At 43.6% G+C, this 14,978-nt stretch overlaps 1 protein-coding gene across 2 annotated transcripts in view; it reads right to left on the reverse strand.

Moving 5' to 3' along the window:
• Slc30a9 (solute carrier family 30 member 9) overlaps positions 1 to 7,541 on the reverse strand; it is a 60,151-nt gene extending 52,610 nt beyond the window's left edge. For both annotated transcript variants that reach the window (XM_038324144.1, XM_038324134.1), the window contains exon 1: positions 7,294 to 7,541. In XM_038324144.1, coding sequence (XP_038180072.1) covers positions 7,294 to 7,396 — 103 coding nt within the window. In that variant the 5' untranslated portion in view covers positions 7,397 to 7,541. The remainder of the gene's footprint in view (positions 1 to 7,293) is intronic.
• Positions 7,542 to 14,978: the final 7,437 nt, after the last annotated feature.

Raw genomic sequence — 14,978 nt, forward strand, 5'->3', positions numbered from 1 at the left:
TTATTTTGTATGCTGGCTGCATTTTAAAAAAATAAAACTGGCATAATATAATGAATAGCAGACTCTGGGTAAGGGATAGTCATGAGGACTTCCTGCTCAAAATTATTCCATGTCTTCTTTCTGTGAGCTGGAGATTTAGTCCTTTCATGTCATAATCAATAAATGAATCCTATTAGTAGTGAGTCCTGTTGTCTCTGATTTTTAATCAGATAATTAGATCACCATTTGGTGAATGACCCAGCACATGAGAATTTTCACTGAGAGAAGAACAGAAGATAGAAAGCCCTTGAGCTGCTGCATCTTGGTTGACAGTGGCTTTAAAGAGACTCCACCATTGTGGTCAAGTGACAAAGGAAGTGAGCATCCACTCTCCTGACCTTCCCTTTATGTGTTACTGTGTATACTCTGAATTCCAGCTCTTCAAAGAACTCAAGAACTATTTAGATAAAATTCATAATTTTGAAGGTTTTACATGAATCCAACCATGTCAGAGATAATCCAGTGTTTACAATGGTTACCATCGAGTGGGCACTGAAGAGCTGACAGTTGGGAGGAGGACATAGCTCAGAGATAGGACCTTACCTTCTTACAGCGCCAGGGGGTAGAGCAGTACAATGTCTAATTGTTGAAAACTGCTTTTTCCAAAACAGTGATTTTGGGGGAAACTCCCTGGTGTCAATGTATTCTTTTGTCTATTTGGCAAATTGATCAAGTCTTGGTTATATGCATCTATTTCTAAAAGCTGAGTGACAAAAACTGAGACATGTAACCTACCAAACACATCTTCCTCACTGTGGCCACTAGTATTCTTAAGGCATATTCCTTAAGAATAGGAAGGGGAATTAATGGCATATGTGAGAAAGGAGCAGTGGTGCACACCATTTACCCCAATACCTGGAGAGCCAGAGGCAGGTGGATCTCTGTGAGTCAGAGGTCAGCCTGGTCTACACACCAAATTCGAGGCCAGCCAAGGCTGCATAGAGAGAACCTGCCATAATAAAATAATAACAACAATAATAACAATGATAATAATAATAATATAATGAGAAGGGAGGGAAAGAAAACAAACAAAATGTACCTTGGGATCTAGTTTGCCTTTCCTGCTGACTGAGAATCCAAAAATAAATTTTAGCACAATTAATAATCAAATTTGCCTGTAGTGATAATTTGTGTTTTTCTAAAAAGCATCTCAAATTTCCCAAGCTTATTTAGGGCCAAATGTTTGTAACTCAAGTTTTAGCACAGTTCTCATCCCTAAATATAAACAATGAATCTCAAGAGTCAGAGACTGGGTGGGGGTGGGGGTAGACGAGATGGCTCAACTGAGAAAAGCACTAAGAACCAACTCCAGAGTGTTATCTTCTGACCTTCACAAGTGTGCTATGATATGTGTGCTCTTATACCCCCCAAACACACATCAGACACAGTCACCTACAATAATAAATAATTCTCTAAAAAAGAGAAAGTCTTTGGCCAGTTGTCACAAACATGGTTTTTCCATTTCTGTGAACAGACCCATACTGTGCCTGAGATCTTTTAAACATTTTTAAATCTGTACAACTGTTTTTTTTCTATTTGCATTCTTTAAATATTGAATAAACTAAATTGTTTGCCTGAATTTCTGCCCTGATAGTTTCCAGTCTGGACTTTACTGACTGAATTTCCAGGATGCTGTTTAACCTATTCCATGTCCCACAAGTCAGAGTGTGTGTGGTAGCATTTTCTGAATTCAGTTACATGTATAGGTGGTGATGAAGCCTCTTTGCGGGCTGGTTATTCTGGGCTCTGACTACACCTCAGTGGTATAGCACTGGACCCTGAGCAGCACAGTACAAGAAAAAAACTCACCTAATATCTAGTTGTCCCTTTATTTACGGCAATGACTACTGCTATTCCATGCTAGATCCATTTATTCATTAGGTGGCTTTAAAACTGTAGCTCCGATTGTATTACTTCTCCACTCAGTGAATACCTTCACCCATGGAAAATTCCCCCTCTGGTTACTCAGTAGCACCGTTTAAGGCAGGCTCAGAGCTTAATGCTTCCTTCCCTCTTATGCACCACTTCTCAAAACGCTAAGAGCACCACCTAGCAGGCCGCAGAGATGCCTGGCTTTAGTTTGCACATTTCATTACAGTTCCAGATTTCAGTATCATGTGCTGTGCATTTCAGTCCACTTCAGTCAGTCTCAAGTAATGCTCAAATGCTCTCATTTCTGGCCAGTAGAGGTCTCTCAAATTCGAACACTATAGGGTTATCTTAGATAGCTCCCTTGCTAGCTGTTTGGAAACAGACTTAATTTTTAATTTCAATAGAATGCCAGGTATTAACAGCTTTCAGTATACCTTTGCCACTAATACACAGCTGAAAACTGCTTATAGGGCAAAACTATACAGGTACACATCTGACTCAATAAAACCAATATAAAATCTAACACAGCAGCAGAAAGCATAATCAATCACTGTGGGATGAACTGCTGAATACATTAATTCCAGCTGACAGAAATATAGTAAAACATATTTCCCAATCTTAACTCCCTTTCTTCAAGGTGATATCTAAAATTAGTTGCATATGAACGTCAGTCTTTAGTCTGGCACTACCGTTCTACTTGAATAGAGTTTTCTCGCTGCTGCGCACCTAAGGACTGTGTTGATCTAAGTTGTAAAGCTGCTGGAGTCTTACTGGTCTGGTCACAACAACCAGGGGCCTAGTTACAAGGCTCTGCTTTTGTTAGCCACTGCTACTGCTCGCCGCTTGCTGTCTCCAATCTAGCTTGTCGTCTACTACTTATTTCATTGGCTTTCACTTTGAGACTAAGAAAAATTTTATATATATACTATAATATATACTATTTTCCTCCCTGCAAACTGACAATTCAGTCTGTTATGTATGTTGCATCTGCAAAAAAAAAAAAATCAACAAAAAGACATCTTGTAGTTTGGGTTTGTTTCTAGCTAATTTTAGGGCTTGAGTCAAAGTTGTAGCCCATGTTCCACACATCAGTCCCTTTACCTAAGAGACAATTTCAGTAGTGTCTTCCTTCCAGATTCTAAAGCACTGACATATTAAAAACTCATTAACTGCATGGCTGGAGAGATGGCTCAATGGTTACGAATACTGGCTGTTCTTCAAAAAGATCCGGGTTCAATTTCCAGTACTGACATGATTGCTCCATAAGAAGCATCTCCATCTACAGAAGAAAATAAACTACTGGATACGGCAACGGCGCTTGAGATACTTAGGCCATGTTATGAGAATGATTGACAGCAGATACCAGGAGACAGCACTGCTTGGAGGAGTGCACCGCTGGACAGAGAGCATAAAGGAAGACTGTGGAACCTTGGCTATGACAGTACACAAGCATCTAGGGCTGCCAGGAGAGGACCAGCTGGAGGACCGCCATAAACGGGCTGCCCACGCATGTTTAAGTACTGCCGGGCGCAAATGATAAAATGATGACGACATGGTAGCTCACAACCAACTGTGACTCCACCCAGAAGACCCTGTCTGGCATCCTCAGGAACGAGGTACACATGTAGTACACAGGCATACATGTAGGCAAAATATGCACACACATAAAATAACTTTTTTTTAAAAAAAAAAAGTAAGCAATTGGGCTGACAGTTGAATTGATAAATTGTTTGCCTTATAACCATGGGAACCTGAGTTCAGTCACCAGTACACACATAAAAAGCTGGGCATCCGCTGGAGAGGCAGCTAGAAGAGGATCCCCAGGACACTCCGCCAGTCTATGACATGCTGAGCTCCAGGCCATGAGAGATCTTTTCTAAAACAACAAGCAAACCAACAGAACCCAAGGTGGATGGTAACTGAAGAATGACAACCAAGGCTGTCCTTTGGCCTCAACACCTTTACATATGAGTACACACACACACACACACGCGTGCACACACACAGCCCTAGCTGTCCTGGAACTCTCTTTGTAGACAAGGCTGGCCTCAAACTCAAGAGAACCACCTGCCTCTGCCTGGTCTACAAAGTGGGCTCCAGAACAGCCAGAGTTATGCAGAGAGACCTTATCTCAAACAAACAAACAAAAGACCAGTGTACAATAAGAAGAAACAGAAAGCACAAGTATCAGTAAGCAATCTGGAGCTCCATTAAGAGACTAGATAGAGGGGCTGGAGAGATGGCTCAGAGGTAAAGAGCACTGACTGCTCTTCCAGAGGACCTGAGTTCAATTCCCAGCAACCACATGGTGGCTCACAACCATCTGTACTGAGATCTGGTGCCCTCCTCTGGCGTGCAGGCATACATCGAAGCAGAATGTTGTAAACATAATAAATAAATCTTTAAAAAAAAGAGAATGAGTTTAAAAAAAAAGAGAGAGAGACTAGATAGATGGCTCAGTGGTTACGAGCACTTCCATGGGACCCAGGTATTCGCATGGCAGCTAACAATCTTCTACAGTTCTGATTCCAGGGGATCCAATACTCTCTTTTGGCTTCCATGAGCACTGCACACATACGATGCACAGAAAAACAAGTAGGCAAAACACTCATACACATAAAAATTTTAAAATAGTCAATTTATTTTTTTAAGAGAGCTTATTAACAACACTGTCAAGTGTGGCAGTCTGTGTGATAGTAACACTCAGGAGCCCCATTTTACTTGTGTCCTTTCTGGTAGCCAACACGGCAGGAAAACCTTGCCTACTCATCTAGCAAACAAAGGTGTGTACAAGACAGAGTAGCCCTGCCCAGGAGAATGGGCGTGCTATGCTTTTAACACCTGCTATGAAGAAAGTCACCCCCACACCTTTTTTTTAAATTTAGTTTTGAAGAAGGCAACAAGGGCAAACACTGACAAGTCCTGCACTACCTCTTGGATCATATCTTTACTGTCTTGCTTATTACTTCTGACATTTTCTAAGAAGAGGTAGAAACAGCCTGAAATCCCAAGCCTTGAAGATAGAGACAGGAGAATCATAGTTCTAGGTCAGTCTAAACTTAATGTTGAGACCGTGTCTCAAAAAGAAGGGTGTGTGTGTGGGGGGTAAAATCAATAAAAGCATCTAACATAATGTAAATCCTGTAACTATAAATAAGTTTACAATTTATTAGTATAGTAATGAACTGAAATAAACATTTAAATATGCATTTATTTAATGTAAATCATTTTAAGTGCAATTGTTAGGTCACAGGGCACAAACCTCTTCAAGTTCCTTTTATACAGAGAAGAACCTTCTAAAGCAATGCTCAATTCTGCGGCCAATCAGTACAAGGGAGTTTGTGCATCTCCAATAAAAGGTATTGGGGCTGAAAAAATGGCTCAGCAGCTAAGTACTGCACACGGTAATAATTCAAACTCCTAGTGATTCCTGCTGGCTTCCATGTGCACACAGCACACATACATAGGCAAAACATCAATGCACATAAAATAAAAATAATTTTAGTTTAAAATTTTGGCTACTGAACAATACAAGACTATATTATGTGGCTGGGCTCTTGAATACTGTCCTTTTTTTCTTTGCTTCACAGAGGTTTCTCATCTTTAAAAACTGATATCAGTCAGTGTTTTCCTCCTTTGTTCTTTTTTGTTGTTTTTCAAGACAGGTTTTTTTTTTTTTTCCTGCAGTCCTGGCTGTCCTGAATCAGACTCTGTAGACCAGGCTGGCCTCGAACTCATGAGATCAGCTCGCCTCTGCTGGGACTAAAGGCATGCACCACCATGCCTGGCCTCTCTTGTTTATCCTTTAGAAGCCTTAACTAGACAGGTAAACATTCTAGAAGCAGAAAGTAAACTTTATTTCTTCTCAAAGAAAATCATCTGCTTTTAGATCCCAGCTCCCACTCCCAAAACAAAACAAAACAACAAGAGCTTCAAATAGTTTTTCTTGTAGCATGCATCCAACTTAAACAGCACTCTTTCTCCAAATGATTTTTAAATTTAACCATAGGTATGACTGCTCTCTCAAATACTGTACAAGATTTCTACAAAGGTAAATTTTTAGTCCGAAAGGGTTTTAAGTGTAAAAACATTCAAATTTTTTGTAGTAGTAAACGTCCTAAAGAACTCTGCCAAGTCATCCCTAAATGGATGAGATAGGCAATTATTATCTGTGTTGCACAGATGAGGGAAAGAGCTTAACATTTTTGGTCTGGTGACAGCTACAAAGTAAGAATTACAAATTACACTACTTCAACTCGTTTTACCAAGACTGAAAGGGAAGTGTGGACCACATTTAACAGTCACTATTTGAATTTTATTATGTATGCCAAAGTTTACTTGGGGTTTTAGAATAGAGTATATAAACAGACAATTCATTCTGCTCTTAAGACAATCAGGCATTTTGCCAATATGGGAAAACTCCATAGCTACAGTTTTCTGTCACTGCCAAAACCCCTAAAAACCAGTGCTATTGTAATAAATTCATTTGCAATCTTAGGAGCTAGCTTTTATGTTTATTACAAATAAGATATAAATATATTCTGCTTTATTTGCACAGCACAGGAGTCTGGTACCGCTTTTACCACTCAAAAGCCGGAATGGCGACAGTTTTTGACTTCCACTTAAAGTTTTTGAAGCCTGAATTTTGAGAAACGTTTCTGTAAACCCTCTTTGCAACTCCCAAAGATCTGGGGGATCAGGTGAGCAGTGGATTTGGTCCTGTGCTCTTCCTTCTGGGCTCTGCCATGAGTCCTCTATGTCATGCTGTGACATGCCAAGCTATGGCAATGAGAGAGGTGAACAGAAATAAGACTTACAGGTTTAATGTCATTTCAGAAATTCTCGAACAACTTAAATTTGACTGAGAAAGAAACGCTGAAGATCAAAACTCAATCACTGCCACCCCACAGAGGGATTATATAGTTTCAGAAGACATTTTCACCAAAAAAGATTATTCAATGAAACCGCAAAGTTTTGGGGGGTTTCCGGTCCCCAAACTAGGCTCATCCGATAACTATAAGATGCCCACACCTTAAGATCAGTATGTGACATCCACTTTGATTTTGGGAGACTTAAGAAAACAACAACGCAGGAGTGGCTCAGTCCAACTAAGAGGCAGCTAAAATTGCGGCTGCGAACTCAAGGGACCCTCCAAGTTGCTGGAATCCACCATTTCCCACGGCCTTTGGGTCACTGCGATAGGCGCTAAGCCCTCCGGTCCGGCCTCGGGGTGTCCCCACGCCCGCTGGCCCCCGCGGGAACTCTGCGGTCGCTGCTCGCGGGGACGCCTGCGGGGACCGTGCGAGACCGGCGGGCTCTGGACTGGGGAAGGACAAGCTGGTCAACCGCCGAGGCCAGGAGCGGCCTCCGCCGGTCACTCACCCTGGCTGCGGCCGCGGGCCACTGCCCGGCCGCCACCGAGCCTGCACAGCGTCGCCCAGCTGCACCTGTGCGCCGCGACGGCGGCGGCCAAGCCCGGAAACATCCTGGCGGGGCAGAGGCCCCCACTCGGACACCACCTCCTGCCTCCGAGCCGCCGGCCGCGCCAACTGACTCCATAGACTGGACCCCAGCGGACACGGCAGTGTGCGCCGCCTGCGGCGGCCTCGGCGACCCGGAAGTCGGGGCGGTGTGACGTCACGGCGGAAGCGACGCAGTACGCCGAGCAGGGGGCGGGGGCGCAGCCAGTGGCGGAGACTGGGTGTGCACGGTGTGCTTGATCACCAGCGGTTGGCATGTGGAAGTGCACGTCGCGTTGTTTGAGGGATGAACAGTCTCCCGACAGGCTGCCTGACTCCGCGGGGTGGGACGTGGGAGGCGAAGGCAGGATCTAAGCCTCTGCCCCCCCCCCCCGCCCCCGCCACCCCGTGCCCTTTGAACCCTCGGCACCGTGCTGTCCATCACCCGCTCGTCACTCGACCTCAGATTCTCGACCGTGGTACACTAAATTAGACGCGTTCGTGAAATTAAAGATTTTTACATGATCATCATGCTATGTGTACACGAAGATGGAGCAATTTTGAAACAGCCTAGTCCCAGAGAGAAAGAAATTTGAACACCCTTCGCCTGTTTCAACTATTTCCATGCCAGGTTCATTCGGGTCTTAAACCTACGAGACCTTCTTTGACCGCCGTAACTATAATTAACATGGTTATTATTCTCTAAGTCGTCCTTGCATGCTTTTCTTCAAAATACTACTACTGAAGCCGAGGGTGGTGGCACACGCCTTTAATTCCAGCAACCGGGAGGCAGAGTCCGGCAGGCGAATCTCTTTTGAGTTGGGGACCAGGGTTTTTGTGTAACAGCCCTGGCTGTCCCGGAACTCGCTGTGTAGACCAGGCCGGTGTTGACAACTATTACGTCAGACAGACAAAAGAAGTGGAAAATGATGAAGTGTCATTTTATGATTCTCATACACCGTAATTCTGCGAGGCTTTGCCATCGAAGTTCCAGCATGTATCAGACAATTCAAATACCAAGCTTGCCGTCCTTGGCTTCATCCTGTTTAGTTCTGGGACAATGACGAGTCTAGTCAGGAGACAAACCTGGCTAGCTATCTGGAAAACGGACTTAGATGATTCATTGCAAAGTAATGGGAATGGTTCCACACAGGCTAAGGCTACACATTTACGTTTGAGCACAGATCTTTCTGCTAGGGTGTGTTCTTTTCCCCTTCATGATTAGTGGGGAAGGACCTTAACCACCTGAGATGGCTCAACAGGTAAAACTGCTTGCTGCATAAGGCTGATGTCCTAGGGTTTCTATTGCTACGATGAAACACCAGAATCACCATGCCCAAAGAGAAAGTGGGGGAGGAAAGGGCTTATTAGGCTTACACTTGGCTTTGCTGTTCATCACTGAAGGAAGTCGGGAACTCAAAACAGGGCAGGATCCCAGAAGCAGAAGCTGATGCGGAGGCCATGGAGGGGAGCTGCTCACTGACTTGCTTCCTTATGGCTTGCTTAGCCCACCTTCTTATAGAACCCAGTGCCCAGGGATGGCACTGCCCACCACGGGCTGGGCCCTCCCCCATTGATCACGTAATAAGAAAATACCTTACATTCCCATCAAGGAATTTCCTCAACTAAGGCTCCTTCCTTTCTGATGACTCTAACTTGTGCCAAGTTGACACAAAACCAGCCAGTACCACTGATGACCTAAGTTTGATACCCAGGTCCCACATAAAGGTAGGAGATAAGACTCCATACAGAGTTGTCCTCTGACCTCTCCATGTGTGAAATGGCACATGCACCCCCCATCATGAACACATATGTGCGTGCACACACAACAAAATTTAAAAATAAATCAGAGGGACTGGCAAGATGGCTTGGTAGATAAGGGCACTTGTTACTGCACCTGATGAGTGAAATTAACTGAGTTCACTCCCTGAAACCCACATGGTGGAAGAGGAACAAACTCTCACAGGTAATCTGTCTGTTCTCCCAAGGCACACATATCTGGCGCTCACCATGAATGGCCTATTCAGTCAAGAATAGACTATTCTTACTCATTGTGACTCCAGTATTGTTGCGTGGGGGATTTCACAAGTGTTTAGTTTCCCAGACAAGATCTCAATGTTGCAAAGAGATGGAACACAGATCTATTCTAGTCAGATGTTAGGGAGATTAAAAAAAAAAAAAAACTAAATTTGAGCTTGTTTTAAATGAGGACTAAGACCAGACACCTGAAATGAAAAACTTAATGAGGAAGGGGATTGACAGCTAAAGGAGTGAAAGTTTGGAAAAGGACAAGGGTTGAAAGGAGGCATCTGGCTTGTGCCTCCCACGAGTCTCAGTCAAGCAGGTTAGAGCTTTGTCTCTCCTGATGCACTGTGGACATCTTCAGACTGGGATTTTCTCCTCGTCTTATCCTGTGTGTTAACTGTAATTATAGCATGAGGCATAGGATATGTGTAGTGAAGAAAGGAATGGAAATAAAAAAACCACATACTTTTTATTCTCTTTTAATATCTAGCCCTTCATTGAGAAGGATAAAGATGAAATTTCCATGAAATCACTCCAACTTCTACCATAGACAATGAACTTTCAGTGCACTCCCTCATTTTCTGGCCAACTCCCCTTCTCAATATAAATAAATCTCCTAGGATCCATCGTCCTCTCCACCCCTTTTCCCTCCTCTTCCCTCCCCCTTCTTTCTTCAGTGGGTTGGTTTTGAAGAGGCAGGAACTCCTGACCTTGGCTTCCTATCTGCTGGGATGATTTCAACAACATAAACACATTGCTTACTGTTTGTTTATGACTTTTCCTAACATCTTAAACATGCTTTTTCTTGTCTTTGTTACTGGAAATACATGTCTGACACCAATTTTTAGCCCATTGGTTTCAAAAAACAGAAGTAGGTGAAATTATGCCAATTTTAGTATTAACCTTCGCCATTCCTTGTCTACTTCTGGACATAAGTAGCTCTAGAGAAATAGAAATGAGAAGAAAATCCTGTTCCTGCCCTGATTTCTGTTTAGGAAGAAGCAGATATTGCAAAAGGGAGGCCAGAGATGGCCATTTTTGCCTTTTGAAGATGAAGCCTCCCTGTGCCTGAGAAACAGTAAACAGTCCTGACCATGAGTTTGGCTTCGTTCCAAAAAGGAACTAATTCACTGAAGCACGGAATCGCAATCTTCTGCCAAAAGAAGGAAACTTGAAGGAGCCACAAAACTTCCCAAAGATTTTGGGCACAGGGAAAAAGTAAATAAACAGAAACAAAAGGAAAATTTTAAATTAGGAGCTAAATGTTCTTTTTTTAAAGTTACAAATATGAAGTATCAAAGAATTATTACTAAACCCACGTGTCTTTAACAAGTGAATTGAGTACAAAAAAGAGGTCAGAGTACAAAAAAGGAATTATTAACTTGAGCCAGAGCATCGACTACATGTTGCTTTAGCAGCTTTTGTGCCTTGCTTGTTCTGAGTGTGATTCCTTTTCCGTGAAAATTAGGGGGTTTGTTTTGTTGTGTTTTTATTTTTCCCAGTAGTTAACTTGCCTCTACCCCTAGTCAAGAAATATCAGTCCATAATGGAAGCTATACTTCAGTCAACCCTTATTCCTTTTCCATGAAAAAAAAATTTTCCAGTTGTTAACTTACCCTTCCCCCTAGCCAAGAAATACCAGTCCACAGTGCAGGCTGTGCTTCCAGTCAGGGGGCTGGGCTATTGCCTGCCAGGCAAATGCACTGTAGCCAGTCGCCTGGCCTCAAATAGAGGGTAAGGAGATAATTGAGACTAGAAGCCTGAGGCCAGTGCAGCAGTCCCAGGAACAGAAATCTGTGTGTTGGGTGTGTGTATGTTGGGTGTGGGGAGGTTGTATGTCACTGCAAGAGCTTTCAGAGTGAAAGCCACTGAAGTTCAGATTTTGTGGGAGGAGATATGTTGAGACCATTCAGCAGACCAATGGTTGCTACACCAGAAACCAACTGCAGAAAGGGGTGGGCAAATGCAGAAGAAAGTGTCAGGGAGCTGCTGTTGCAACCTAGGGAAGAGATGGATCGTTTCTGCTCATGTGGTAACAGAGGCTGGTGAAAACACAGTCTCATTTGGGGTATACGTTGCAATTGGGGGACAGGGTCTTTTTGAGACATTCTAATGAGTTAATGTCTTTTTTGTCTTTTTTTTTCCCTTTGGTTTTTTGAGTCAGGGTTTCTCTGTAGTTTTGGAGCCTGCCCTAGAACTAGCTTTTGTAGACCAGGCAGGCCTCGAACTCAGAGATCCACCTGACTCTGTCTCTCAAGTGTTAGGATTAAAGGCGTGAGCCACCACTGCCCAACTGACTTAATACTTTTGACAGTTTGTTTGAGTTGATGCATTGCTAGCGATATAAACCTTCTACATTAATAGTTTTACAGTTCACACTACTTTATGTATGAAACAAGATATATCATCTGGGAATTGAACTCGGGATCTCTGGAAGAGCAGCCAGTGCTCTTAACCACTGAGCCACCTCCAGCCAGGTGTAGAAAGAAGTGGCGGGGCAGCGTCCCGCCACCCGGCCGCCGGCTAGCTTTACACCCGAAATAATTACACGGAAACTGTATTCTTTTAAACACTGCCTGGCCCATTATCTGTAGCCTCTTATTGGTTAATTCTCACATCTTCCTTTAACCCATATTTAGTAATCCGTGCAGCACCACGAGGTGTGGCTTACCAGGAGAGATCTTAACTTGCGTCCATCTCGGAGAGGAGAATCATGGCGACTCACTATGGCGAATGCCTGAAGCGTCTCCCCAACTCTGCTTCCTTTTTCCCACAATTCTGTTCTGTCTACTCCGCCTACCTAATTTTCTGTCTCTTAAAGGGCCAAGGCAGTTTTCTTTATTAATTAACCAATGAAAGTAACATAGACAGATAACTCTCCTCCATCATTCTCTGTGATTTGTTGCATGTTTTAGAAGTTGTTTGAATGCACTTCCTAATTACTCAGGTAACATTATTTTCCTTCTCAGATCTTCAATGGGGTTGAAGACTATATAAATGTAGTTACTTTCCTTTCATGACTTGGCCAAGTTATTTATTATACAAGACTTAAGCTAGTTGGAATAGGATATTTGTGCTTATTGTATATAATTTCATAGTAGGTTTAGAACTCTCTTACTTAAACAAAAGGGGGAGGTGTTGCGGGAGCTCCTTCTGCTCCTTCAGCCAATAGCCGCTGAGATACCAGCCCATTGGGGCGTGGTCTCTCTTTTTAAAAATGCGGCCACTTCCCTCCGCTCGCTCTCTGGCTCCGCTTCTGACGACTAGGCTCCCTTCCTGATTGTGCAGAGGGCTGTTGTCTGGGACGGTGATCTGTAAGTTTTTTCCCCTTTAAATAATGGCCGGGCGGTGGTGGCGCACGCCTTTAATCCCAGCACTCGGGAGGCAGAGGCAGGCGGATCTCTGAGTTCGAGGCCAGCCTGGTCTACAAGAGCTAGCTCCAGGACAGGCTCTAGAAACTACAGGGAAACCCTGCCTCGAAAACCAAAAAAACAACAAAAAACAAATAAATAACCATTCTATTAATCATAATTCCAAACTGGTGTGGGATTGTTTGTGATTTACGCCATCAGCCGGGGGAAAGGTGATTTAATCTATAGCAAAACAGTCTTTAGTTGGCCAATTTAACACATACACACTCCAAGAATGTTCAGTCATAACTTCATATTTAGGTCACACAGTTTAACCACAAGGTTCCCAAGCACTAGTTGCTGATGTTAAGTTCCTGGCCTTAAGTTCTATTCACAACCATGATGACTTGGGCTCTGGAGAGCAAGGTGTGGTGATATGACAGTCAGCAGAGACGCTCCAGAGAGCCTTTTCATATAGGATGTGATTAAAATAACATAAGTATCAGGTTTGAAAGACTCAAAATGGTGAAAATGAAACACATCTATAAGCTTGCCTGTCTATTGCTGAAATGTTTTGAAAATATTGGAGCCAATAAAACATTAAAAATTGGTGGTTTTATTATGTTTTATGGTGCTGGGGATGGACCCCAAGAATTTTTATATAGTAACGCAAAGCACATACTAACACTGACCTACACCCCAAGTCCTTTTTTGTTGTTGTTTTTTAATGTGGCTGGCAGAAAACCTAAATTTACCTACATAACTGGTATCGCATTTCTACTACCCACACATACTTACCATCCCGAAGTCTACGTCATCTTGAAGTGTTCCTTCCTTCAAATGTCAGCTAGAATTCTTTTAAGTCATCTTCAAAAAATGCAATCTTTCTCTGCTCTGACAGGTCTTTGTTTATGTGTGTGGTGATGGCAGCAGCAGCAGGCCAGTGGAGGGATTGTGCATGTGTGCATGCCCACCTGCATGTGGAGGGAATGTGCATGTGTGCATGCCTAACTGCATGTGGAGGAAATGTGTATGTGTGCATGCCCACCTGCATGTTGAGAAAGTGTGCATGTGTGCATGTCCACCTGCATGTGGAGGAAATGTGCATGCATGCCCACTTCCATGTGGAGGAAACATGCATGTGTGCATGCCCACCTGCATGTGGAGGCAATGTGTATGCATGCATGCCCACCGGCATGTGGAGGAAATGTGCATGTGTGCATGCTCACCTGCATGTGGAGGAAACGTTCATGCATGCATGCCCACCTGCATGTGGAGGAAACGTGTATGCGTGCATGCCCGCTTGCATGTGGAGAAAACATGTATGTGTGCATGCCCACCTGCATGAGGAGGAAATGTGCATGCATGCATGCCCACTTGCATGTGAAAGAAATGTGCAGGTGTGCATTCACACCTGCATGTGGAGGAAATGTGTATGCGTGCATGCCCACCTGCATGAGGAGGCTACAAGAGGACTAGAGATACTCTGCTCTGCCTGTTATCCCCTTGAGACAGGGTCTCTCACTGTTCTAGAGCTACTTACGCCCCTGCCTCCTGCAGTGCTAGGGTTGCAGGTGCACATGGCCATGCCCAGTTTTTTACGCTGGGGATTTCAACTCAGGTCCTAGTGTTTGCACGGCAAGCACTCTTACCTGCTGAGCCATCTCCCCAGCTCTCTAAATGGTTTAACTTCAACAGTGGGTAGGTTTCAAAATGTGTGTGAAGGCACAACAATGAAGTCTTTATTGGGCCTACAAATGCATTTACTGCATTTAAGTCCTTTCTCACTTCACTGCGTGCTTTTCCTCCACTACCTTAGGTATCATTGTTTTTAAGATCACCCTTCTATTACAGTAACCTTTAGAGATTCAATAGCCTAGAAAAGGGGACCAACAAGAAAACTACATCCATCACATATACTTTAATATTTGGGTCTTATATTACTTTTTTCCAAGAGAGAACAGATGTTTTTTGTAGTGTGGCGAGCTGCAGGCAAGGCTGCTTTTCATCCCGCCCGGCTCCTGCATGGTTAGCTTTACACCCGAAATAACAACACACAAATTGTATTCTTTTAAACACTGCCTGGCCCATTATTTTCAGCCTCTTACTCACATCTTGACTAACCCATATCGAATAATCTGTGTAACACCACAAAGTGGTGTCTTACCAGGAAAGATTCAGCATGTCTGTCCTGGTGGCTGGCTTCATGGCACTGGCTCAGAGAGGAAAGGCA

This window comes from Arvicola amphibius, chromosome 1 (assembly GCF_903992535.2).
Source record: "Arvicola amphibius chromosome 1, mArvAmp1.2, whole genome shotgun sequence".
Lineage (NCBI taxonomy): Eukaryota > Metazoa > Chordata > Mammalia > Rodentia > Cricetidae > Arvicola > Arvicola amphibius.